Genomic DNA, 26357 nt, shown 5'->3' on the forward strand with positions numbered 1-26357 from the left:
TGAAAGAACCATTGTTTTAGTAGGAACAGGGAAAAACCCTGAGAGAAAGAGCAGGAAGAAGATAGAGAAAACAGAGGAAAAAGAGAAAGAGACATTATTTGGTCCCTGCCATTTTTTTACGCGGCATTTCATGGGAACGGGTGTGTGTCCCTGTAGATGTGTGACCGGCAGATATGTGACCCTGTAGATGTGTGACCTGGATTTGGTCCTATGTAGCAAAATTTGAAATGTTTTTTACATTGGATAAAAGTAGAGACTCAGAGCTAGAAAATGGTATATCATACACTGCAGTTGAGGAACAATGGTTAAGTAATCATGCTTTGAAAGTTGATAAATGACCCTTGAATGTTTTGGTACACCTAGCTTTTCTTTGTCTACACCTATTCAGCATCGTTCACACATTCTTAGCCCCACCCATCTCTTTAAGGATTCACATGAGGACATGTGCTAAACAGAGTGAGTAGTGTAGTAAACAACCAAAGATTTCAAGACTAAAGGCGGCAAAAGTAGTAGCCTACAATAAGGAAAACTCTAGGTAAATATACACTTTATCTAGTCCTTGGCTTATATCCTAATCTGACTTTGGTGCAGTCCATGTTGTTCTTCACATTACCATCTCTGGTAAACACACACTGAATTTGTCACATGCACAGGATACAGAAGGTGTAAACGTTACAGTGAAATGGTTACTTGCATATTTGCATAGTAGCAATATAAAAAAACAGAAAGTGTCCAGATAAAAATATTTTATAAATATTTTCTAATTATTAGATGACACTTACCCAGACACACTTGTCTAAATTGAGGTGTGACGTGAAATAAATGCTAAAACCACCCCCCATCCGCATGTAGCTAAGTGGCAGTGGTATAAAGTACTTAAGTAAAAAATACTTTAAAGTACTAATTTACTTTACTATTTATATTTTTGCCAACCTGTACTTTTACTTCACCACATTCTTAAAGAAAATAATGTACCTTTTAGTCCATACATTTTCCCTGACACCCAAAGGTACGCGTTACATTTTGGCAGGAAAATGGTCCAATTCACACACTTATCAAGAGAACATCTCTGGTCATCCCTACTGCCTCTGGTCTGGTGGACTCACTAAACACAAATGCTTCATTTGTAAATGGTGTCTGAGTATTGGAGTGTGCCCCTGGCTATCCGTAAATCTAAAAAACCACAAAACTGTTCCGTCTGGTTTGCTTAATATAAGGAATTTGAAATGGTTTATACTTGTACAATAGATGGCCGATATCTTCCCCAGACACACCTGGCTAACTTGATGGGTCATGTAATCATCTGGCGAACTGGAGTCTTTTGAATTAGACATGTAGCTTGTTAGATAACTAGCTAAATAATGAACCAGCATAACCCCAACTCATACTACTACTGTACCACCAATACAAACTAATTGTCATAGCTGTAGTATAAATCTGGAAGTAGCTAAATCTAACTAACTAGGTTCAATGTTAGCTAGCTAGCTAACATTAGGCTATAACTAGCAATGCAAATAGATTTTTGATTTGAATAATATTACTAAACAGATCATACACGTAACGTTAGCTAGCGAGCCAGCAAGCTAATGTTCGCTAGCTAACTAACAGTACGCTTTAACTTGCAATGAAAATGACTTTCTGACTAAATAAGGTGGATGAACACTTCACGGCAGACTGGAACCATTGAACAAAATGTTGTTTGTAGCTACATCTTGTTTGGCCAGCGTTGTCTCAAGTCACTCCTGTTCACACTGACTGTGGTGTGTGCAGAAAGTAGCCCATCACAACGTTTTCCAACTGATCTGTAGATAGTGCCTGCTAAATTCAAGGCATCAATGTTGTTGAGAAAAGTAGCAAAACTTTTTTAGTTCTCGAAGGCTCAAAAACGCAGCGGTAGAAAGGACTATCAACACGTCTTCTTCTTCTTTGGGATTTGGTTGGCGGATCGCGTCCAACTTAAAAGGTGCATACACCTCCACCTACTGTACTAGTGTGAGGCCAGTCACGGCCTACCTAAATGAAATTATCGTCATTATTCCTGTTTCTAAAAGGAAAAAAATAGCACCACCAACTAACATCCACTGACATCCACTGTGCTCTTGATAAGAAGTTACATTGTGTCTTTTATGATATGTCGAAGGCTTTTGACACCGTGGACCATGCTGTGTTAGTGCAAAGGTTCAACTGTTGTGGAATTACTGGTCATGCTCTAGATTGGTTTAAAAATTACCTATCAAATCGTACACAATGTGTAATGGCGGATGGTTGTAAATCTGTGTCCATAGAGGTGTGCTCAGGTGTTCCGCAAGGTTCTATTTTGGGCCCACTGTTGTTCATTTTGTACATCAACAACATTAGGGATCTTATTGAAACAGCAGATGTTCATTTTTATGCAGATGATACTGTTCTTTATTCAACTGGTAGTAGTTTATCTTTGGCTTTTGAAAATGCCCAAAGAGCATTTAACATCATACAACAGAATCTGTATGATTTAAAGCTGGTTCTAAATTCAGGTAAAACAAAATGTATGTTATTTTCAAATGCCAGGCATGTTCCCAATCATGTCATTGCTACATTGGCTGGACATACTATAGAGCAAGTTAAAGTGTACAAATATTTGGGTGTGTGGGTTGATGATAAGCTGAGCTTCACTGTGCATGTAGAGAACTTGATAAGGAAGCTCAAGTTGAAAATAGGTTTTTATTACCGGCATGCGGCTTGTTTTTCTTTTGAGGCCAGGAACGAGCTGGTACGATGTACATTACTGGCGGTTTTAGATTTTAGTGATGTTATATCTATATGCAGGCCTCAACCACTACCCTGAGAGCACTTGATTCAGTGTATCATGCAGCCTTCAGGTTCATTACAAATCAAAAACGTCTAACACATCATCGTGATCTCTACAGCGCTGTTGGCTGGTTGTCATTGACCTTGCGTAAGCTTAAACACTGGTATACACTGATTTATAAGGCCATATTGTGTAAAATGCCTTTTTAGCTCTGTTTTTTTTTAGTCAGGTCGGTAAATAAAACAGTATCTAAAATTAGAACAGGTCATGGTAGAAATAGTTTTAGTTACTTAGCACCGTGGTCCTGGGATTCTCTCCTGAACATTTTAAAATTTGATGATCTAGTTTCGTTGGTGGAGTTTAAACACTTGATCGATGTATATATCATAGAAAAGTGTCATTGTTTTTAGGCCAGCTGTTTTTAGTCAAGACTTTCGTGTTTTTAACGTAAAATGTTTTTGTTGTACTGTATGTGTGTTTATAGTTTTGTTTAATGTTGTGTTAGTGTATGTAAGTTGTTTTGTCTGAAACATTGTTCCCCCTGCTGCTATTGGACCAGGTTTCTCTTGAAAAAAAATGTGTTATCTCAATGAGAAAAACCTGTATAAGTAAAGGTAAAATAAAAATACAAATAAAAACCCTACACCTACATACCACTCTTTCATAAAAATAAACAAAAAGTACACCCAGCTACTTCTCTGCCTCAGCATACGACACCTTCTGCACTACTCTGACTCTGGCCACTTCAACCTGCCTCTCTCGCACTGGACACTTCCGATCCCCAGCAACATGAGCACCCCTACAGTAGACACACACAACTTTATCCACTGAAAATACACAATCCTCTGTCCCACGCCCTCCTGCACACTTCCCACATCTTGGAATCTCCTTCCTACACACTGCTGCAACATGACCACTGCACCTGAAACAGTGCAGTGGAGTCAGCACAAAAGCTCCAACAGGATAACTGATACTTCCGAACATGACTTTGTCTGGTAGAGACTCTAACTCAAAACTCAAAAGGGCTGACAATGGCTCCTATGTTTCACCACGCTCCCCACCGGGTCTGCGTCGCACCAAACACCAGGAATTTTCCATTTTCAACTCCACACTTAACACTACCCCAGAAATCACTCCTTTCAATGATGCCCTGTTCCTAAGAGCAAAGCAAGAAACAGATCTTGACCCAAGTTGCATGACTCGGAGCGCCTGCGCTCTTTGGTCAGAAAAAAAACAACAAATATCACAAGTCCACTACAGGTTACCGTCACTGATTCAACTGCACCCAACTCTTTTCTCTCCCATCCTGAGGGGTGTTAAGGGGTTTGGGTGAGCTATGCCTTCCATGTCTCAGACACACACACACACACACACACACCGTGCACACACTCACAGATACAAACACACTCTGTGTTAAAGAAGTGCCAACAGAATCTGATTACCCTCTTTGTCCTATGCGTTTTGGACTGTGTACAGTATGTTCAGCCATTATAATTTTAGTTTGTCTGTCCAGTATCACTGACCCTTGTAACACTCATCTGTTAGCATTGCCGTGGTTCCCTTTTCTGCTCTGTTTTGACTGAAACAAGGAGTCATAAATAAATCATGTCTCTCATTAGCACAGCCCTGTTATCAGGCTCATGTCTGTGAAATTGATCCAGTATGTCTGTTCTCTCCTTACAACAGAATAGCCTTACAAGGCTCTGTCCTTTAGATCCTCAGGTCCTCAGCAAAGCAGCCCGGCTTCTCCTCTCTTCAGTTTTATTTTCGTTATTTTTGTTCTTCTGTTCTCTCCTCTCTTCTCCTCTCTCTCTCTCCTTGTCTTGTCTTGTCTTCTCTTTTGCTCTCCCTCTCTCCTTCTCCTCACCTCACCTCTCCTCATGGCCCTCACTGTACCCACCCTCAGAGTACTGCTCTTTCTAGCCATGCATTTTTGAACATGCTCAGACTGGGCCTGATGCAGGAATCAGAACTCTGTGTGTCTGAGTCCATGGTCTGGAGGTACAGAGCAGAACATTGTGATCAGGTGACTGCTCACTGACTCATAACTAAGAAGAGTGAAGGAGACACAGGCAGAGGGAACCATTTAGCCAGCCAATGACACAGCCTATCTGACTGACTATGAGTGTTCATGAGTGTTCTCATTTAGTGGTGGTCACTGACTGAGAGAGCTCGTAACTCTCGTAACGTTCTAATTCCATTATTCCATTATGGCTAATGAGGGTCCAAGCAGAAGGATGATCCAAGGCCAAGTCATCCCATTCGACCTTGTCTTCTCAGTAAGCCGCTCTGTCATTGGTTCAGGTCAGCCGAGAAGCAGCACAGGAGGCAACTCTCATGACATGCCATCCCCTATAAAAGGAGCTGATGAGGAGGAGGAGGATGAGGAGGAAGAGGACTTGCCTTGCCTCGCCTCACTCTTCTCCTCTCCTCTCTCATTTTCCCCCCATCCAGACCGCTCTCCATCTGTACTGGCACATTCTTCCTTTCTTCCCCTCTCCCTTCCAGCCATGTGATGGGGATTGTGACTCGTCTGTTATTAAAAAGGAATGCTCTGAAACAGGGGATTTGATTCTGTCTCTGTTTATGGGGCAAAACAAATCTGGGCCTTATTCTGTAAACCCAGTTAAGCTCCAAGGCAGGAACAAAAGTATTCTGTCTTTCTCTGTCTTTTTTTCCCTTCATCCATCCATCGGCTCCCCCCAAAAAGTAAGTAATATATAGACTTTATTCATGGTCTCCCCATCTGGTTTTATCCTTTGTTTTTGGATCTGAATGCATTTAAAGTAGACAAATTACAATGTATTCAGGAATGACAATGTATACCCAATGTATTCACTGTGATATGCAGATGTGAGTCTGAGTCTTAACTATGATATGTTAAGCATGTGCAGTGGAGCAAGAGAGAGAGGAGCACTTTTCACTGTTTAAGGCTGTATGGATGTCTTTAACCTGCACTGCCTGGGCTGCCTGTGCTGACTGGCTAGCTGGCTAGTGCTCTAGTCAACTGGTTTAAGCTAGTATTGAAAGGCTGATCTCCTCGGCTCTCTGTGGTTGCATACCAAATGGCTCCCGATTTAGTGCACTAGCCGTATGGACCCTGGTCAGATTAGTGCACTATAGGGAATAGGGAGCCATTTGAGATGCATCCTTTACTCATTAGCATCAGTGTGTCCTGTCAAATGAGAGAGTGAGGGAGAGAGCCAAACTAGGGCCCGTTAAATGCTACCAATGCAGCATAACCTCACTCTCCGCTACTGGAGGCTTCTCCCACGGGCCCTCCTATCCTTCATCAGTCGTCCACCAGTCTTTCCTCCCCTTCTCTTCTGTTCTGGATAGAGAGATGAGATGCAGGATTTAAGTGGCATCCATACGGGCAGACCAGAGGATTGACGACAAGCCAAAAGGACAAGTGTTCTTTTTCTTTCTCTGCGTGAGGGACCAGCGAGCCGAAACAATGTCTTCTCTCTCTCAGAGTGGGGGCTACTGTAACTAACAGTCCACGTCTGAACTGTTTAATCAATCCAGACTCAAGCCCCTACTGTAACTTTAGCCCTGTTAGACAAGCTTGATGGGACATGGATCTGTCCATTTAAGGGGATCCATGGGGAGATGGGGTGGTTGAGGTCGAGACGTCCTGTTGTTCAGAGGAGTAGGAGTCAACACATGGAGAAGCAGTGCCAGGAGTATGGGTTTGCTTCTTCCTGACAGAGACAGACAGAGACAGAGACTGTCCATAGTTCTGATAGAAAACAGTGTAAACGTTCTCAAACCCTGATGCATGGAAACCTCCTTCACTTTAGTCTGTTCAGCATCACAGTCCTTTCAACCTTACTGACTCTGTTCTAACTCCCTTCTCTCCAATAACCTCTTGGCCCTGTTCCCCCAGTCTGGCAGTCGGCTCGTAAAAATATAATAACAAATCAGTAATGTTACAGCAGATCACGATTATTTATGAAGCTCCATTTTTTTTAACGCAGCCTTATACTATTTGAAATTCAATCTAATATCGGCTTTTTTTCTGTTTTGAATATGAGGAGACTCCATTCCATTCAATATTCACTTTTATCAAATGAGCTCTTCCCATCACAGGAAATTAAGATTTCATCCAGTGTCCTTTTTTATCAATAGAATATCATTCCGTACTTCTGCTGTTTATTACATTTCAGTCATAGTTTGATGAGGTGTGGGCTAAAGGTGCTTTCCAATAACTATTTTATATCGTCAGTATTTGGAACATGCAGTACAGTTTCTCTTTATACTGGAAGTACAGTATTTCTGTATGCTCTGTACTATTCCACACAAGAAGTTCCCTAATGAGAAAGATAAAGTTTGAATTGAACTTTACTGACCGTTCCCTCTCTCCTCAGGTGGACTTGGGTTTCCTTCGGTTTGTGTCGGCCATCGGAACACAGGGGGCCGTTTCCCAGGAGACCAGGAAAACCTACTGGATCAAGTCCTACAAGGTGGATGTCAGCTCTAACGGAGAAGACTGGATCACACTAAAGGAGGGGTCAAAACAGAAGGTAAGAGAGATTACTCCTCACCCACTCTGTACCCCACTGCCCACCTCTAAGATTGCATGGTGTCATGAGGTCATAGACTTTTCTTATACTTCAGCACTGTGTGTGTTACTGCAGAAGTAGCAGTACTAATATGATAGTATATCAAAAGCAGAAAACATGGCCAACCAGACCCAGTACTTCAAATAGCCAGTCATATGTAAACGAACAGTCAGCCAGAGTTGAATTGTGGTCTCCTCCTTAATATTAGCTTGGATCTCTGTCTCAGCCACACCATACCTCAAAAAAGGGAATGCCCCTGGCCTGGTCTGGTCTGTGTTCTGTTCTGTCTTTGTGTAACAAAGATGTTCCCACTATAATATTATGTGCTTAGCGTGGTATGCTAATACACACAACATTGTGTGAGAGAGACTGTATTTAAAGTGCCGTACTACTCTCTGTCTTTTAAAGAGACTACAGTCGTCAAATCAAATTAGATTTGTCACAAGAGCCAAATACAACTGGTGTAGACCTTATCGTGAAATGCTTACTTACAAGCCGTTAACAAACAATGTAGTTCAAGAAATAGAGTTAAGAAAATATTTTCAAAATAAAATGAAAAATAAAAAGTAACACAAAATAACAATAATGGGGATACAGGTTAGTCAAGGGATTTTTTTTTACATGTAGGTAGGGGTAAAGTGACTATGCATAGATAATAAACAGCAAGCGGCGGGGGGGGGGGGGGGGGGGGGGGGCAGGGGGCAATGTAAATTGTCCGGGTGGCCATTTGATTAATTGTTCAGCAGTCTTATAGCTTGAGGATAGAAGCTGTTAAGGAGCATTTTGGACCTAGACGTGGCGCTCTGATACCGGTTGCCGTGCGGTAGCATAGAGAACAGTCTATGACTTGGGTGACTGGAGTCTTTGACAATTTTTTGGGCCTTCCTCTGACACCGCCTGGTATATAGGTCGTAGTCATTTAGTGAGGGCTGGATGAAGTCATTGTTTACTGTGTGTCAGGCTCTGGTATTTTTCTGAAGAAGGAAAGGGGTTATTAAAGGCTTTAATAAACCAGGAGTGAGATGGATGAATGGAATGGCGAGTAGGGAGAGAGAAAGAAAAAGATTACTAGATGGAGAGAGGAGAGGTTCCATGTTTGAGCAGCTGGTAGAGGTGGCTAATAGTGAAAGAGAGAGAGAGAATCAACCCGAGCGTTACTAACCGATCAGCGATCAGCAATCAGCGATCAGCCTGTGAAACAGACCAGCAGGCTCTACATCTGTAAACATCGCTCTGGGTGTTCACACTCCACAGGGCCATCAAGATGTTAGTTTGACCAGTCTAAGGATCTGTGGAACCTGTAAACAGTCACCATTGTGCGTGTGTGTTTGTCAAGGACAGCAACATTTTCCCCAAATAGCAACCAAAGTAGCACTTTTTGTGCTTGTGTGTGTGTGTGTGTGTGTGTACCCTACCCACCACCCCTCTCAGGCCCAATTTTTTCAAGACCTCTCCAAAGTATACAGTTCTTTTTTTAAAGCACCGGGTGCTTAAATGTGATGTGGAAAACCATGTTTCTCTGTTCCGGCCTCTAAAGTGCTTTTGTGAGGAGTGGGTCCCATTTACTAGGTGCTGAGCCCGCAGTTTGGCGCTTTAGCGTGATGGTGATGGCGCTAGCTAGCTGGAAAAAGCCAGGTAATGCGACAGAGAGAGAGAATCTCTGACCAGCCTGACATTTAAGAGAGTGGATAACTCTTTTTTTTGCCATTCCTTACTTCCGTTACTCAGTTGATGACTATTATCTATAGGGAACCAGGAGTGGGAAGTAGGGACAGGGAAGTGAGGATAAGGACAGGAAAGTGAAGATAGGGACAGGGAAATGAGGATAGGGACAGGTAAGTGAGGATAGGGACGGGGAGAGGAAGGCTCTTAGATGGACTTAAGGTTTCATTGGCCCTGCCTGCTGACATTTTATCTCATTTGTCTCATACACTTCAGCCAAGATTAGGTTTACTGCCAAGCAACCCACTGCTAATGATTGGCTAGCACTATTCTCCCACGGGGTTAACACCACAGTACCACTGGACGTCTACAGAGTACAGAGTCACTCAGTCAGACAGGTCAGAGAGGTCCCACCAAAGTAGGCCTCTTTCCTGGTGAATCTACATCATAAACAAACTGTGAATAATTAACAACTTCTTGTCTCCATCCCAGGTTTTCCAAGGGAACACCAACCCTACTGATGTTGCCAGGACGATGCTTCCCAAACCCACTCTCACCCGCTTCGTCCGGGTCCGGCCCGTTGCCTGGGAAATGGGCATCGCTCTGCGCTTCGAGGTGTACGGCTGTAAGATATCAGGTCAGTACCATAGAAATCTCAGTGTTTCACACTGTCTGGCACTGGCAGACCAGACTCTACTTAGTGATGTTAGTTTGTCATCCAAATGGCAAAACAATATTCAAATGCATGCAAGTCACTGACTGTTGATGATATTTTATTTACTCGATTTTACTTTTTGGTAAAATGAGTAAGTGATATATTTTTTGCACAGGGCTCCTTTGGGATTTGTTTAGGCCTTTCGTCTCTCATGTAACCTACCTGGTTGATGTTTTCCTCCTTGTCTTAGCTGAAATGGTTTACTCTCTCACAGCAGTGAGAGCCCAGTGAGAGAAGGTTTACTCTGAGGCAAGTGCTGCCTTCTGCATTATGAAGGAGAGGCACATGAAGGGGATTACGTATTTATGTTACCTGATGTTTGAATGTACCTCATTCAATATGGATGACTTCAACAGCGAGCAGGCAGGCAGAGCTCTTGGAGCGGGGGCCAGTAGAGCGCCTTCCCCTAGCTGAGTGCTGCTGCTTCTACTGCGTTGACACACACACACACACACACACCACCTCCATGGCTTTGGTCCACCTTCCTGTCCCCCCCTCCCCAACCCCCCTAGCCTCAGTCTCCCGCTGCAGTGATCCTCATCAGTGTGATGTTGGAACCTTTCCACCCACTGCGAGGCTTTGATTGTGGCTGGGTTCATATCGTCACTTCTCTTTTTGTCATGCATTTCTTTTATGGGCATGTGGAAGGATTTATGTGTGTGTGGGGTTCTTTTTCACGTGTGTGAATTTGTTTGTTTGCAAGTCTGTCTATGTTCTCTTGCTTTTGAATGTTTATTAGTATTTGCGCTTGTTAGTGTGTGTGAGAGGCTGTGCCTTTTATGTGAGTGCGTCTCTATGTGTGTTTGTGCATGTGTGTGTGTGTGTGTGTGTGTATCTACATATATGAGTATCTGTGGCAGAGCAGAGGACGGTGTGGTGCTGGCACATAGCTGGAGAGGGTTTGGGCTTGCGACCAGACCGCACTACAGACACACATACACAAAGACCACACTGCAGACACATCACAGGAGCAGGGAGGGCCACAGGGCCCCTCTGTGCCGTCATCAGCCTGCGGCAGGCAGAACACCACTCTGATCATGCTGCCAGCTGGGATGTTCTGCAGGCACTCAGAGAGCGGAGGGGGGTGGGGGGGGTGGGAGGGGAATCTTGTAATGCTCAAGTCAGGTTTGAGAAGGTTCCAAGTATATATTCTTATGCCCGTGATTTCTGAATTTGTTCGGTAGCTAGATTTCCTTCCAACTGGCAACAGATTTTCATGCAAATACTCTAGAATCCGCATAAAGAAAATATGCCAATTTTCCCACCAGTGGTGTGTTTTCACCAATTGCACTTTTTGTGGGTAAAAATCAGTGCGTGATGATGTAGTGCACACAAAATATTTTTTTTCGCTTAAGTTTTCATGTACTGAATAAAAATGTAAAGTTCAATATATTTCCATCCTCCTTTCAACTCTACCGAAAAACGGTTGCGTTAAATAGCAAATGTGCCTGCTCTGGTCTTGGCATGTGCGCCAGCCAACAGATTGCAGATACAGTGTGGGTAGGCTCTGCAGGTAGGCTAGTCTACATGATGAGATTATTATTACACACACACACACCTTGGAAAGGCTAATCAAGATCACAGTGCACTTTCACCACCCTGTGAAATTCATCATAACTTATTTAATCTGTAGCCTAATAAACTGCTCCGTTTCCTGAGTCATAGTGGGAGAACCACACACCATATCATTGCTTGACTCCAAGTTTACTTCGATATGATGGTTATTATATCAATATTTGCGCATAAAGGCGTTTCCATCGCCATTTCTCGCATAATTAATTTTACAGACACAAAAAGATCCCACAATGTAGAACAAACAAATGATCTGTCGGCATTTATAAAATTGTACCGAAACTTCCTGTTTCCACACAGCTGTCGTGACTTTTTTTCAATACGGTATGACTACGCATGCTGTATATAGATTTTTTCTACTGTATTATTGATTGTATGTTTGTTTATTCCATGTGTAACTCTGTGTTGTTGTATGTGTCAAACTGCTTTGCTTTATCTTGGCCAGGTCACAGTTGCAAATGAGAACTTCTTCTCAACTAGCCTACCTGGTTAAATAAAGGTGAAATAAAATAAAACTCGCATAAAAACATGGTTATTGTTCCAAAATGGGATTCTTAGGTAACAGGACAGTTAACCCCCACTGCCAGTAAAAACCAAGGCACGCTGCCTGCTAATTATCTATAGGCTATCTTTCAACTTATATATTTTACAACAGTTTGAAATGATGTGCGTTCCTCCTCCTCATTAATTCACATAGAAATAGCCCATTTCACTGTGGCGGACAACTTACGTTTGAGGCATGCTATGCCGATGTAAGGCAAGGATTAACTAGATGAGGCGGACAAACTTCTCTTTTCATTGAGAGCCCAACGGCCCAAGCATTTTACCAGTGTTTCCCTAGGTCAAGTATGCAGACATTTCCACATTTCCAGTCAGAACAGAACCTGCCCAAACTTTTTCACCCTGGTGCATTTTCCAGATGGCGCTCATGTTGCCTTTATTGTTGTTTTCCTTACTAATAATTACTATGTGTGTTCGTATCAAAGTAAGTGCCTTATTACTTTATCATAATGCAGTTTCTGTATATTGTGTTTTGTAATTTCTACTGTAGCACACCGTATTTATGTGTGGCGCATAATGTATTCTGTGTGTATTCCTTTACAGCCACGGACAAGCAAGGTACTGATTTCATAACCTTTATGGTGTTATACTCAATTGTGCTTATGTAGTTACATTTTTCTATTAGTTCTGTAAAACAATGCTGATGCTAATGGCAAAGATGTTTATAACCAACCCAAGATAGACCAGCGCCTGTCATTTCCAATGGGAGCAAATTAATCATAGTGGGCAGAAAAAGTAAGGAGGTGGGCAGAGCCAAGCATGAGCTAGTAAGAACCTATTGGCGCATTCTAGCATTTATTTGCATATTTCCGTTAGGGAATGGCTACCCTGTGAAGTGCGCGTATGCAAAACTTCTGTTGTATCCTGAAGTTACCCAGGCTGGCCTTATCATAACCATTGAATTGGCCTGTATTTGACCTGCATAGCTATGCCCTTCCTCCTTGTGGAGCTCTAAAGTTATTATGTACCTTGTAATAGTGTTTTATTGCTATATCCTGATATTGTATTGTAATTACTAATAATTCCTCTTTATTCTGTATTTCAGAAACGACACACACACAGTATTGAACATAACTTGCCAACATCATAACTGGAACTGAACATCTTTTGTGCTGAAGATTGAGGACAGCTTTGTATGCTAGCAACATACTGTTTGAAGAGGGAGTAGGGAGGATGAGGGAGTGGAGACGATGATGAGGTAGTGGGGAGGTGGGTGAGATATTGTCAATACAATTGCATAATGGAACTGTATTTGATTTGTATGTGAACTGTATGTCCAATTGCAAAAGAAAGGGGCTTTGCACTCAAGACTGGGTCTCATCAAAACCAAGAGCAGGGCCAGGAGGGGTGAAATGGCTGGAGGCCTTCCAGCTACTGCAGACCTACTGTACTTCACCCAATGTTGGTCTGCCTACATCACCCAAAAAATAATCATTGTTAAAATTGACAAAAATCTCAAAAATGTCTGCATTTGTGAGCTGTCTCTTTTTGAAAGACATGTCTAATGCTACAGCTTAGCCCACTAGCTACATAGGCTACATAAACAACAACAATGATCAGAGTGTCAGTTGACGTGATTGGCTGCCGGTGTGGTAATACAATCTCCACAGGTTGTTTGTTTACATAGCAGGTTAGGATCATTAACGTGGCAAGTTAGGAATTAATGCAGAAGGTTAGGTGAATTAACATAGGAGGTTAAGAGAATGAGGTTTAGCTTAGGATAAGAGTTAGGGGCAAGGCTTAGCTACAATGTTAGTTGTCAACAACTGTTGTCCCTGACACGACCACTAGATAGAGCTGTTGTAGGCCTAGCTACTCCATCTAGCCACAACAGTAAAAATGTAAACAAACCATCTGTGGCGACAAATCATCAGCATCATAACAATGGCATGGGCCACTTGTATCAATAAATCACTATTAGAAAATGGTTTGTGTGGTAATCATTTCTTTATTTACTGTTTTATTAATGTTTTCAAGTACTGGTGACAAATCATGCATTCCAATTCTTGCATAGATTGTAATGGACACGTTTAATGTAAACGTCTGTCAGACCAAAGATGTTATAGCAAAACGAGATAAAGGGATTGTTCACTCATCTTTCCGGAAATGAATGATGGGAAGTGAATAATGGTAGATGACACACCCCCTTCGCCTTCAACATGCATACTGCAAACAAACCCAACTCAACTTGTCACCTCTTCTTATCTTTTGTTGACAAAGAAAAACGTTCTTGTCACTTGCTAGCTAACTGCAGCTAATTCAGTCACGTCAAACATTGAACCTGGAATAACAGTACACTAGCTGCATTTAATTTACTTGGATATGTCCATGATAATGACGTTTGTTGCCTGATTTCGACTGACTCAGAAAAAGTTGTCTCTTCTCGTCTGGACACTGTTCACTCTGATAATACAGAGATCGAAATTCAAAAGGTCGGACAGGCAGACAGCGAGGATTATAACCCCCAATGTACCAAACTAAATGCTAGGCTGGAAGCAAGGGGAAAATAATGTTCAAGTTGAGATAAATAAAACAGATGATTCGGACAGCAACATGAACAATTTATTCTTATTGAGGCGCAGTGATAATTTTCAGATTAGCAGGCATACAGTAGGTGTGTCTGTAATGGCCATTACAGCACGGCATGGAACGTTGCTCGTCCAATCGTCATCCAGTATCCAAACAACCAATCTTATAATTAAGTGATAATGCCCAAGAAGCTGGTGTTTGGAAGATAAATTGGCACGGTGTTGGCGAAGACGAAGTTGAGACAAACCATGCCAATATATCCTCCAAACACCGGCTTCGAGGGCATTATCACTTTTATACAACGGATTACCAACATATTCAAATAATAATTGACATATTTTCATTAAACATTTTATTTGTATTAATTTATTCATACTATTTCATCCTTCCACAAGATATAGTCTAGACACAAATCTAGGGTTGCTAACCAACCCGGCTGGTCGTTCGTTCTATCGATTCGGTTGCTAGAGCCGTGACCCAGTCGTTCAGTCTTTTTGTTCTGTATCTATGGACGCGACCCAGTCCTTCTGAGTGTTCCATTGCCATACTGGCTGGCAACGCTCTTATCCCTTGCTTGCTAGCTAGCCAACTACGGTCACGTCTAAAAGTGCAGCCAGAATAATAGCAAAGTAGCCACATTTGCATTTGTTTAAGCTGTTTTCTAGAGACATTCATTTGGATGCATCCATAACAATAAGCTAATGAGGCACGATTTCGCCTGGCATAGAAAATGTGCTCACTCATCAGGACACTGTTGTTCAGAGGAGATAGCCAATAACACAGCTAACACAATCACTTCAAACTGAAGCTGGAAAGACGGCAAACTAGCTGCACTTTCGTTTCGTTTGATCTTTTTCAATTGACATTTCTTTGCATATATCCATAATAATGATGCCTGCTGATTCATGACTTCGACTGGTTGAGAAGCACTGCCTGCCTGTCTGTCTGATCCCGACACGTTCATTAATATGGGACAACTGGAGATCGAATTTGAATATTGAAACAATGCTGCAAATGTCGGAAAAACAGCATGATTTATACAAATCTCCGCTGTTGAAAACGAAATGTTAGTCTAAAAGAAATGTGAGATAATGTCTAGATGCCTTTTATAGTGGAGATCAAGTTCATAAATTGCTTGGCTGGGCTGATGAGACAGTGGATTGCGCAGTCAGAACAGAGTAAATAACCATTTTAATGTCATAGACTTAGCCGGTGGTAACTTGTGGAATAGACACCGGCTGGAATGCGGTTTATAACCAATCAGCATTCAGGATTAAACCCACCCGTTGTATAATTACTATTAGCTGAGAGTTGGCTAAATATGACCGCTTGTGTTAGCTCACCCTTTACTCAGTTAGTGCTAAGACTAATGTAGCCTACATTTTCTGATTTGGATGACAAAAGTGTTATGCAGTTGCTACTTCTGTGTCCGTCTGAACTGCATACAGAATTGCATACAGAAATCAATCAAATGTATTTATAAAGCACTTCTTACATCAGCTGATGTCACAAAGTGCTGTACAGAAACACAGCCTAAAACCCCAAACAGCAAGCAATGCAGGTGTAGAAGCACGGTGGCTAGGAAAAACTCCCTAGAAAGGCCAGAACCTAGGAAGAAATAAACTGTTCACATTGAGGATATAACCTTGTAAAGACTGTGTTCGTGCAAAATGTTTCTGTGAAAAAACTGTGGTTTGCTCAAACGCTGACTGTTGCGTCAATCGTAACTAGACGTTCCAATGAAGTGTTCTAATCACACCGGTTAGAGCATATGCTGCAGGGACCACTGTAGAATGATCACACCCACGTGTTCATACGGGTCAAAGGGGTTTTAACTGTTTTCAGCTTTCAGTCCAGTCTACTTTGCAATCCTATAATCACATACATTGAGAGAATCATCATTTAATGAGATTACTGACAGTATACAAATACTTTTCATGAGATACAAAAATGTGTCCCAATTTAAGCCCACAGAAAAGCAGGGCCTTCAGGCTGTGTCTAATCACATCTGGTATTTGCACATGTGAGATGTGCCCTGCGGTCAGAGATACACAGCTACTTATTAACCTCATCCCTGCTGACTGCTTAGTTTCTGCTGTTCTGTTGGTAAATAAGCCCATGTGTGTGTTTAGCCAGATAATTCTCCACTCAAACCCTGGGTTACCCTGCCCCTTACAGTGGCGTTCCACCACACACACACACACACACACACACACACACACACACACACACACACACACACACACACACACACACACACACACACACACACACACACACACACACATATACACGGTCGGTGTGTCCGCCCTGCGTGCCTTCCCAAACAATCTCCAACCAGACCGCTGAGGTGCATTAACAGCTCATTACAACAGTTTGTATGGCTCTGATCACCCAAACTTCCCAACCCCCTGGAACCCCTAACTCTGTTTTATCCATCTACTTCAAAGAGCGAGAGTGCGAGCCATTGCAGTGGAGTGCCTTAGCCTCCCTCTGGCACGGCACTATCAGAGATCACACTCACAGGGCTCTTGGCAGCTGACGAAAGGGAACCCTCAAATGGATGACAAATCTCCCAGTGAGCGTTTGGACCTGTCCTGAGGAAGCATGGAGTTCTCTCTAATTTAGTTTGGACTAGTTCATTCTCTGATTCGAACAGGAACTTACATCAGATAACTATAAAGACAGAGAAAGGACTGAAATTAAGCCTTTTTCTGTTGAGTTGGCAGAGTTATTCTGAGTTCAATACAGATGCGTTCCAAAATGTATCTGCTTTTATCCCGTTCCCTGGGAGCAGATTGTAAGGTTACTGCAGGTCACTGCAGACTCAGACGCTTTTGATGAAGTGGAAGGAAATGGAAGAGACGGCCAGCCAGGAGACAGACAAGACAGCCAGCCTGTATGTGTGTGGGTTCATTGACGGAACATTTCTGCCAGCAAACGAAACGGCGCAGCTCAAAGTGAAATCGGTACTGGAAGCATGCAGTTAGGGCATATGAAACGTAGAATGAAAGGCAGAATGCACAAGGTTCTCAAGGGGGTGAAAATGAACTAACGCAGATTCAGGATGAAAGCTCTGAGAACAAATGCTAAATGAGAGCAGAGGTATAGAAAGACAAAAGGAAAGGGGGGGGGGGGGGGGGGGGAATGGGCATAGAGGGAGGGGGTTAGAGATGAAAGAAAATCCCAGAATGCATAGAGGTAGAAACGAACGCCGAAGGAGAGGATAGTTTTAATTGGCTGCCGGGAGAGAATCGCTGTGGGCAGAGACATTAGTATACAAGACGTCAGGAGAGAGGTAGAGTGTGTGTGAGAGAGAGAGAGAGGGAGAGAGAGAGAGAAATGTCTAGAGAGGTGGATGCATCAGAGAAACTGTTTCTCACACCATCCCTATTCATCGCTATAACTCACTGTCTCAATCATTCATTTCATACCCGTCTTTCCCCCTTAAACACGTAAACCATGAAGAACAACCTTCTCTGGCTGCTGATACAAATCATTTATTGCTATATTTATATCCCATCAGGTACTCTCTCAAATCACCTCTTGCTCAATGAAATACTTCTGTTAACCCCTCTCTCTCTCCCTCTCACTCTCTCAGAGTACCCATGTTCGGGCATGCTGGGCATGGTATCAGGTCTGATCACAGATGCCCAGATCACAGCTTCGTCCCACACTGACCGGAGCTGGGTTCCTGAGAACGCCCGCCTGCTGACCAGCCGCTCCGGGTGGACCCTGCTTCCCCAGCCCCAGCCCTTCACCTCAGAGTGGCTACAGGTTAGATCACCTACAATAATAGACTTTTCTTATGTTTTTAAATCGCTTTGTAATTGGAGAAAGGTTTGATGGTTATGAAATATTGGTTCATATACAGTAACATATCACAATACATTTTGGTTTTCAGTATATATTCTGCATTCACGTACAAAGAATTTGGCAAAAATTATGATGACATTGCAAATAAACAGTTTGGTAACGCTTTACTTAAGGCATGCAGGTATAATGCATTATGATTCTGTCATAATGCGTTATAAGACTTGTCATGCATATCTATGAACTGCTTATAAGGCGTTTCATCTCCATTCATCTGCAGGTGGATCTTGGGGAGGAGAAGCTGGTGAGAGGACTCATCATCCAGGGAGGGAAACACAGAGAGAACAAGGTGTTCATGAAGAAGTTCAGACTGGGATACAGTAACAATGAATCTGATTGGAAGATGGTCCAGGACGCTAACGGCAACAAGCCAAAGGTGAGAGAAAGGACGGTTTTGATTGGTTGTTTGTTTGTTTGTTGTGTTCACCGTGTTGAGGAGTTGACAATAGGGTTTGGTTGACTAACTAATGGAAAATGATCTTAATATTTTCAACTGAAAACCATCCACAGACATACAGTGACATTGATACAGGTAATAATCCCTGTCCTGTGGCCAGTCCATTTGGGTAGTACTCTATAGCACATTTGTATAACCACCTGTAATGCTTATCCTAGTCCCATGCTGCCTAGCGTCTTTCCTCTTAATATTCTACTGGTGTTGCTCAAGCATTTCAGTGGAATTATGCTCTCCTCAAGAGAGAGGAGAGGTGAGAAGAGGCAGGAGAGCTGAGAGAGAGCATGTGACACGCAGAAACCACCCCAGATGTATCTGCCGGCCTCGATATGCTTTGTGCGTGTCACACACACATACCTCTCCAGGAAGCACCGCTACAGCCCATCCCCAATTACAACCTCCTTCGACAGGATACAAATGTGTTCCAGATGGCCTGATGGTTGATTTATGAAGGAGTGAGAGGCTCGATATCCTCCTGTCCTAAATATCACTCCTTTCTCTTCCTCTGTCTTTCCATCTCTCCCTTTTTCCCTAAGAACCTCCGAGCATCAAAGACAGACAATACTTGTTCCTGTGTTAAAGGCCATTAATCCACTGCACTCCATCACTCTCCTCTCCTATACTGTCCTCTCCACTCCTGTCCTCTACGTCTACCTCTGTTATTCCCAAAGTGAATCCCCCTTTCTTAGAGAAGACAACTTCAGAGGCTGAGCAGAGAGAGACAGCATCAAACCTCTCCTTCCCTCTATCGTACCTCTTCTCTACGTTATTACCAACGAAAGGGCCCCTAGCCTCTCTCTTTCTCAGAGCCTGAGCAGAGACAGAGAGAGCCGAGTCTGTCTTTGACCGCTGTGTCCTGCTGGGCGGCTGGTGCTAGTTGTAGCCACCGGGCTCTTGTTTGCAGTCCCACTGACAGCACTTCAGATGTCAGCCAGAGAAATCTGGTGAATGTTCCATTGTTTTCTCCCCCCTCTCAGCCTTGCTAAAGCCCTGCTCCTTTTCAGAAGGAAGGAATAAGCCTGCTTTCGTGCCTCTGATAGGAGAGATATCAGACAGTAATATTGACATTATATTGACAATGACATTATCAGACAGTAATATTGAGCTCTCTCTCTATCTCTTTGTATCTCTCTCTGACTGTCTCTGTCTCGCTCTATATCTCTCTTGCTTTGTATGCACAGTAGCTAAATGGTGCCAATAAAGGATTTCTAAAAATAACAATAGATCTCTCTACCTCGCTCTACGTCTGTCTCTCTCTCTCTCTCTCTCCACAGATTTTCGAGGGGAATCAGAACTACGATACACCAGAGCTGAGGACCGTGGAGCCCTTGCTGACACGCTACGTCAGGGTCTACCCAGAGAGGTCCACCCCTGCTGGAATGGGCCTCCGACTCGAGCTCCTGGGCTGTGAGATTGAAGGTAGGCCTCAAATGGAATCCCACACACACGCATTTTAATTGTAGACACACACACACAACACACAGACACATAGGCACACAGACAGACACACACAGTCCATCTTCTATCATCTGTGTGATGACAGTTTTAGAGCTGAATGCATGGTGTTTGTCGAGGTGGTGTTTGAATGCATGGTGTTTGTCCTAGGCCCAAAAGGCAACACTATCTCCCTGAGAGGGACAGTTGTCTTGTCTCCATGCGTGCTGCATCAAAGCTATTCCTGAAGAAAGACTACTCATGCACATTGCACATGGGATCAAATGAAACCCCACCTGGCCTGAGGATTACTGCAAGCCCCTTCTAGTCCCTGTTCCATCCTTTCTCTGGGCCATCTCTCCCACCCTTCCCTCCCCCCTCTGCCCCTCTTTCTCTCTCGCTTTCTACATCTTTCTTTCTCTCCCCCTCTCTCTCCCTCCCCCCTCCTTCTCTCTTTCTCTTTCTCTCACCTCCTTCTCTTTATCGCTCTCCCCTTTCTCTATCCCTCTCCTCTCTACATCCCCCCCACCCACCACCGAAAGCTAATTTAGACTAGAACCAGCTCAGCTACATGTATAAGAACATGTTCTGCCAGGCCTAAGTGGATTTACATATTGGATTTCAGGGAGGCTGTAGCGAGAGCAGCCCTGTGTAAAACATGGAGTCCCACTGGGGGCTTTAGAAGGATGATAATGCTTGTTTTCACTATTAATGCTACCACACACTCAAACACACACACATACACTAGTGATGCGCGGGTTGACTCATAACCTTCAGTCCCCGCGGATACGGGTTTATCAAATATTGTGTGGCTGAAGGGCGGAAGGGTTGAATAAAGAGAAAACGATACCTTAAAAAATCCATGTGCAATTTATATAGGCTACATTGAGGTTATTCTTTCATTATTTTAGGCTATCTTGTCACGCCCTGATTTGTTTCACCTGTCTTTGTGATTGTCTCCACCCCCTTCCAGGTGTCGCCCATCTTCCCCATTATCCCCTGTGTATACCTGTGTTCTCTGTTTGTCTGTTGCCAGTTCGTCTTGTTTGTCAAGATTACCAGTGTTTGTCCTGTCAGCTCCTGTCTTTTCCCAGCCTCTCTTTTTCTCACCCTCCTGGTTTTTGACCCTTGCCTGTCCTGACCCAGAACCCGCCCACCTGTCCACTCTGCCTACCCCTGACCCTGAGCCTGCCTGCCATCCTCTAACTTTGCCCCTATCTGGATTTCCGACCTCTGCCTGACCTGACTCTGAGCCTGCCTGCCGTCCTGTGACTCTGAGCCTGCCTGCCGTCCTGTGACTCTGAGCCTGCCTGCCGTCCTGTACCTTTGCTTCTGTTGCTGTAATATATCATTGTTACCTCGACGCGGTCTGCATCTGGGTCTTACCTTATCCTGATAGTACGAACTGGCCATGACTGACCCAGCAGACCTGTGCCAGCTGCGCGACTCCATCTCCTCCCAGGGAGCCACCATCGGGAGGCACGAGGAACTGCTTTGTGGCCTTATGGAGGGGGTCCAAACATTGGCTGAACGCCATGACCGAACATTGGACGGTGTGCTGAAGCAATTCCGTGGGTTGTCTGGGAGGCAGCCTACCATGGTGGTAACCCCACAGCCCCTCAGTAACTCATTTGCTAGCAGCGCCGTCTCATCGGCCACTCCACCTTCTCGGGAGCCCCGTTTACCCCCCCCCCGGAACGCTTCCATGGAGAGTCGAACATCTTCCATGGCAGAGGTGTTTTACGCCTCGTTCTCTGGGAGAGAAGCTGCCCGGAGGCTAATCCAGCTTCGGCAGGGCTCCTGCAGTGTGGCTGACTACGCGGTGGATTTCCCCTGCTCGCACCCCTTTTCATGCCATTCTGCTGTGGGGAGACCAGTCCAATTCTCTCCGGGTTCTCATTGACTCTGGGGCCGACAAGAGTTTTTTGGACGCTACCCTGGCGTCCGAGCTGAACTTCTACACTCAGCCCCTCTCCATTCCCATGGATGTTAGAGCGCTGGACGGGTGCTCTACAGGCTGAGTCACCCACAACACCACTCCCATCCACCTACGGGTGTCGGGGAACCACAGCGAGGCTATCCAGTTCCTGCTCATCAAGTCCCATCTGATTCCTGTGGTATTGGGATTCTCCAGGCTCCAAGGACACAATCCCCTCATTAACTGGTTTACTCGTGCCATCATGGGCTGGAGCCAGTTCTACCACGCCCATTGCCTGAAGTCAGCACAACCTGCCCCAGGACGTGTTCCTGGGGGCTCAGAAGTTGCCCCGGACCTCTCCACCATTCCTGCGGAGTACCAGGACCTCCGGCTTGGTGTTCAGCAAGGCCCGGGCCACTTCGCTTCCGCCGCACCGACCCTATGGCTGCTGGATTGACCTTCTCCCTAGCACCAACGCCGCCCCGGGGACGTCTGTACTCTCTGTCAGGACCGGAGACCAAGGCTATGGATACCTACATTGGGGACTCCCTAGATGCTGGATTTATCTGTCCCTCTTTCTCTCCTGCTGGCGTAGGCTTCTTCTTCGTGGAGAAAAAGGACAAGACCCTGCGCTTGTGTATTGACTACCGTGGACTCAACAACATTATGCTTAAGAACCGTTACCCGCTACCACTCATCTCCTCGGCCTCCAAGCCGCTCCAGAGTGCCACTGTATTTTCCAAGCTGGATCTACGGAATGCCTACCACCTGGTGCGGATCCAAGAGGGGGATGAGTGGAAGACCGCCTTCAACACGGCCAGTGACCACTACGAGTATCAAGTCATGCCATTTGGCCTCACCAGCGCCCCTGCTGTGTTCCAGGCTCTGGTGAATGATGTTCTCCGTGACATGTTGAACCAGTTCGTCTTCGTCTACATTGATGACATCCTCGTCTTCTCCCGCTCTCCTCAAGAACACGTGCTCCACATCCGGCAGGTCCTTCAACGCCTTCTGGAGAATCCGCTGTTTGTGAAGGCGGAGAAGTGCGAGTTCCATCGCTCCACCATCCCCTTTCTGGGTTACATCATCTCTGCTTGGGGTGTCCAGATCAATCCCAGGAAGGTGAGAGTAGTGATGGATTGGTCTTAGCCTACGTCCAGGGTGAAGCTGCAACATTTCCTGGGGTTTGCCAAATTTCTATCACCGCTTTATCCGGGGTTACAGCACCCTGGCTTCCCCAGCACTCACCCCGCCCAAGGTTCCGTTCACGTGGTCCCCAGCTGCTGACCGGGCATCCCGGGACCTCATACATCGCTTCACCACAGCTCCCATCCTGGTTTATCCGGACCCATCTTGTCAGTTCGTGGTGGAAGCCGAAGCTTCGGACGTCAGAGTGGGGGCTGTCCTGTCCCAGCTTTCTGCCCTCCACCTCAAGCTACATCCCTGGGCCTTCTTCTCCCATTGCCTCGACACCAAAGAAAGGAACTATGATGGAATCGGGAGCTTCTTGCGGTGAAGATGGCGTTGGAGGATTGGAGGCACTGGCTGGAGGGGCGGAACATCCGTTCATCATGAGGACTGACCACAAGAACCTGCAGTATTTCCGCACCGCCAAATGCCTCGACTCCAGGCAAGCCATATGGGCCCTGCTGTTCACACGGTTCAACTTCTCTCTCTCTTACCGGCTGGGATCCAAGAATGTCAAGCCGGATGCACTGTCCCACCGCTATAGCCCCACGACTACTACCACAGAACCCGAGATCATCCTTCCCACCTCATGCCTGGCGACGGCACTCAGCTGGGGAATATGGAAGCAGGTCTGTGAGGCACAGCGTTCCCAGCCAAACCCCGGGGGAGGCACTGATAACCGGATGTTCATTCCCAACACCGTCTGCTCTACGTGCCTGGAGTGGGCCCACTCCTCCAGGCTGGCCTGCCACCCGGGCGCTCGTCGTACCCTGGCCTTTGTGCGACAACGCTTTTGGTGGCCTTCCATGGTCCTGGACGTGTCCTCATTCATCGCCGTTTGTACACAGAACATGACTCCTTGGCAAGCTCTGGCTGGTCTCCTCTAATCTCTGCCTGATCCTCACTGTTCCTGGTCTCACATCTCCCGGGACTTTATCACGGATCTTCCCCCATCTGATGGCAACACCGTCATCCTGACCATGGTGGATCGGTTCTCCAAAGCCGCCCATTTCATTCCTCTTCCCAAACTACCCTCTGCCAAAGAGACAGCCCAGCTCATGGTGCAGCACGTCTTCCAGATCCATGGACTGCCCGTGGACATGGTCTCTGACCGGGGTCCTCAGTTCTCGTCCCAGTTCTGGAAAGTGTTATGCACCCTCATTGGGTCGTTGGCCAGCCTGTACTCCGGGTTCCACCCCCAGTCCAACAGCCAATCGGAGCGAGCCAACCAGGACCCCGAGACCACCCTGCACTGCCTGGTCTCCGCCAACCCCACCCCCTGGAGCCAGCAGCTTGTATGAGTCAAATATGCCCTCAACACCCTTCCCTGCTCTGCCACGGGCCTATCTCCCTTCAAGTGTTCCCTGGGGTATCAGCCCCCACTCTTCCCTGAGCAGGAAGAGGAGGTCGGCATACCTTCTGCCGCTGTTGTCTTACCTGGAGGAGAGCCCGGTCGGCCCTCCTCAAAACCACCTCCAGGTGTCGATGACAAGCGGATCGCCATCAGACCCCGGCTCCCCGGTTTCATCTCGGGCAGAAGATATGGCTCTCCATCCGGTATCTTCCCCTCCGGGTGGAGTCTCGCAAACTGTCCCCCCGGTTTACCGGCCCTTTACCCATCTCCAAGGTATGGCTCTCCACCCGGGATCTGCCCCTCTGCTGTTCGTCTTCTGTTGCCCCGTACCCTTCATATACACCCCACCTTTCATGTGTCCCGTATCAAGATCGTGTCTCAGTCCCTTGTCTTCCATTTCCAGGCCCACCCCTCCTCCCCGTGTCGCCGATGGCCATTCGGCGTACACGGTGAGACGCCTCCCGAGGGTTCGACCACGGGGCAGGGGTTTCCAGTACCTGGTTGACTGGGAGGGTTATGGCCCGGAGGAGAGGTGCTGGGTCCCCGCTAGAGACATCCTGGACCCAGCCCTCATCGCCGACTTCCACTGCCGGCACCCCGGTCAACCAGGTATGCGCCCAGGTAGGACGCCAGGTGGAGCCCCTAAAGGGGGAGGGGGGGGTACTGTCACTCCTGTCTTTTCCCAGCCTTTCTTTTTCTCACCCTCCTGGTTTTTGACCCTTGCCTGTCCTGACCCAGAACCCGCCCGCCTGTCCACTCTGCCTGACCCTGACTGCTGTCCTGTACCTTTGCCACATCTGGATTTCCGAACTATGCCTGACTTGACCCTGAGCCTGCCTGCCGTCCTGTACCTTTGCCTCTGTTTCTGTAATCAACATTGTTACTTCGACACGGTCTGCATCTGGGTCTTACCTTATCCTGATATATCTGGTATTAGAAAAAGTTACCGTCAATCCAAGGAGGCAAAAAGGATATTGTCGAAGTTTAATTCAATACGAAAGAAGCTGCGAAAGGAGAGTTAAAAATAAATAGATGGGAAGGCCAGAAAAGTAATGTTTGGAAAAGATTTGGTGAAGTGGTAAAGAGGATAATAGCAGTGCCAGCTATGTTATGTTGGATGATTGAGAGGCGCTTTACAAATTTGACAGTTGCAAGACGGGACTTCATTTAGGCATATGGCATGTCAAGGGAACTGTAGCCTAAATGTTTAGATGGGTTAAATGGAAACTGAAATCTAGACACTGACTGTGGTTCTATAACCTCTCACATAGCCTTAAATAATATTAACTCCTGCAAAATTAATCATTTCTTCAGTTAAATGATAAGCAAAATTTGGACGTTAGAACAGAAATATTATTTATTTATTTTTGCATCTTGAGAGAATGCAATGCTCAGTTAGATACCATCGGTAGAGGTCCTGTCTTCATCATAAAAGCATCATAAAAGCTGAGAGTGTTTCAACCACATAAAATATGCATCGAAGCCAAACTGAAATCTTGTTTTTTACCCTTACAACTGGTCAAACTGATGTCATTTGGACATTTTGCACAGAAAATCTTTCCCGTTTTTTTTTTTGTTATTGTATTTTCTCCCCAGTCCCTAAACGTCTTGGCTCTGTGACAGATGACAGAGAACTTTAACGACGTCAACTAGATTGAAGTATTAATTCTATCGGTCTATTACATTATTCTTTTTACAAGGGTTTATTTAGTCTTCTAGGGCAACATATGATGACAGAAGAGAA

At 45.3% G+C, this 26357-nt stretch overlaps 1 protein-coding gene across 7 annotated transcripts in view; it reads left to right on the forward strand.

Moving 5' to 3' along the window:
• The window catches only part of LOC120051199 (neuropilin-1a-like), a 127809-nt gene that overhangs the window by 93454 nt on the left and 7998 nt on the right, over window positions 1-26357 (forward strand). For all 7 annotated transcript variants that reach the window (XM_038997930.1, XM_038997929.1, XM_038997932.1 and 4 more), the window contains 5 exons: window positions 7159-7314; window positions 9508-9652; window positions 17994-18169; window positions 18486-18641; window positions 19994-20138. In XM_038997930.1, the coding sequence (XP_038853858.1) occupies window positions 7159-7314; window positions 9508-9652; window positions 17994-18169; window positions 18486-18641; window positions 19994-20138 (778 nt within the window). The remainder of the gene's footprint in view (window positions 1-7158; window positions 7315-9507; window positions 9653-17993; window positions 18170-18485; window positions 18642-19993; window positions 20139-26357) is intronic.

Source organism: Salvelinus namaycush, chromosome 7 (genome assembly GCF_016432855.1).
Source record: "Salvelinus namaycush isolate Seneca chromosome 7, SaNama_1.0, whole genome shotgun sequence".
NCBI classification, from domain to species: Eukaryota; Metazoa; Chordata; class Actinopteri; order Salmoniformes; family Salmonidae; genus Salvelinus; species Salvelinus namaycush.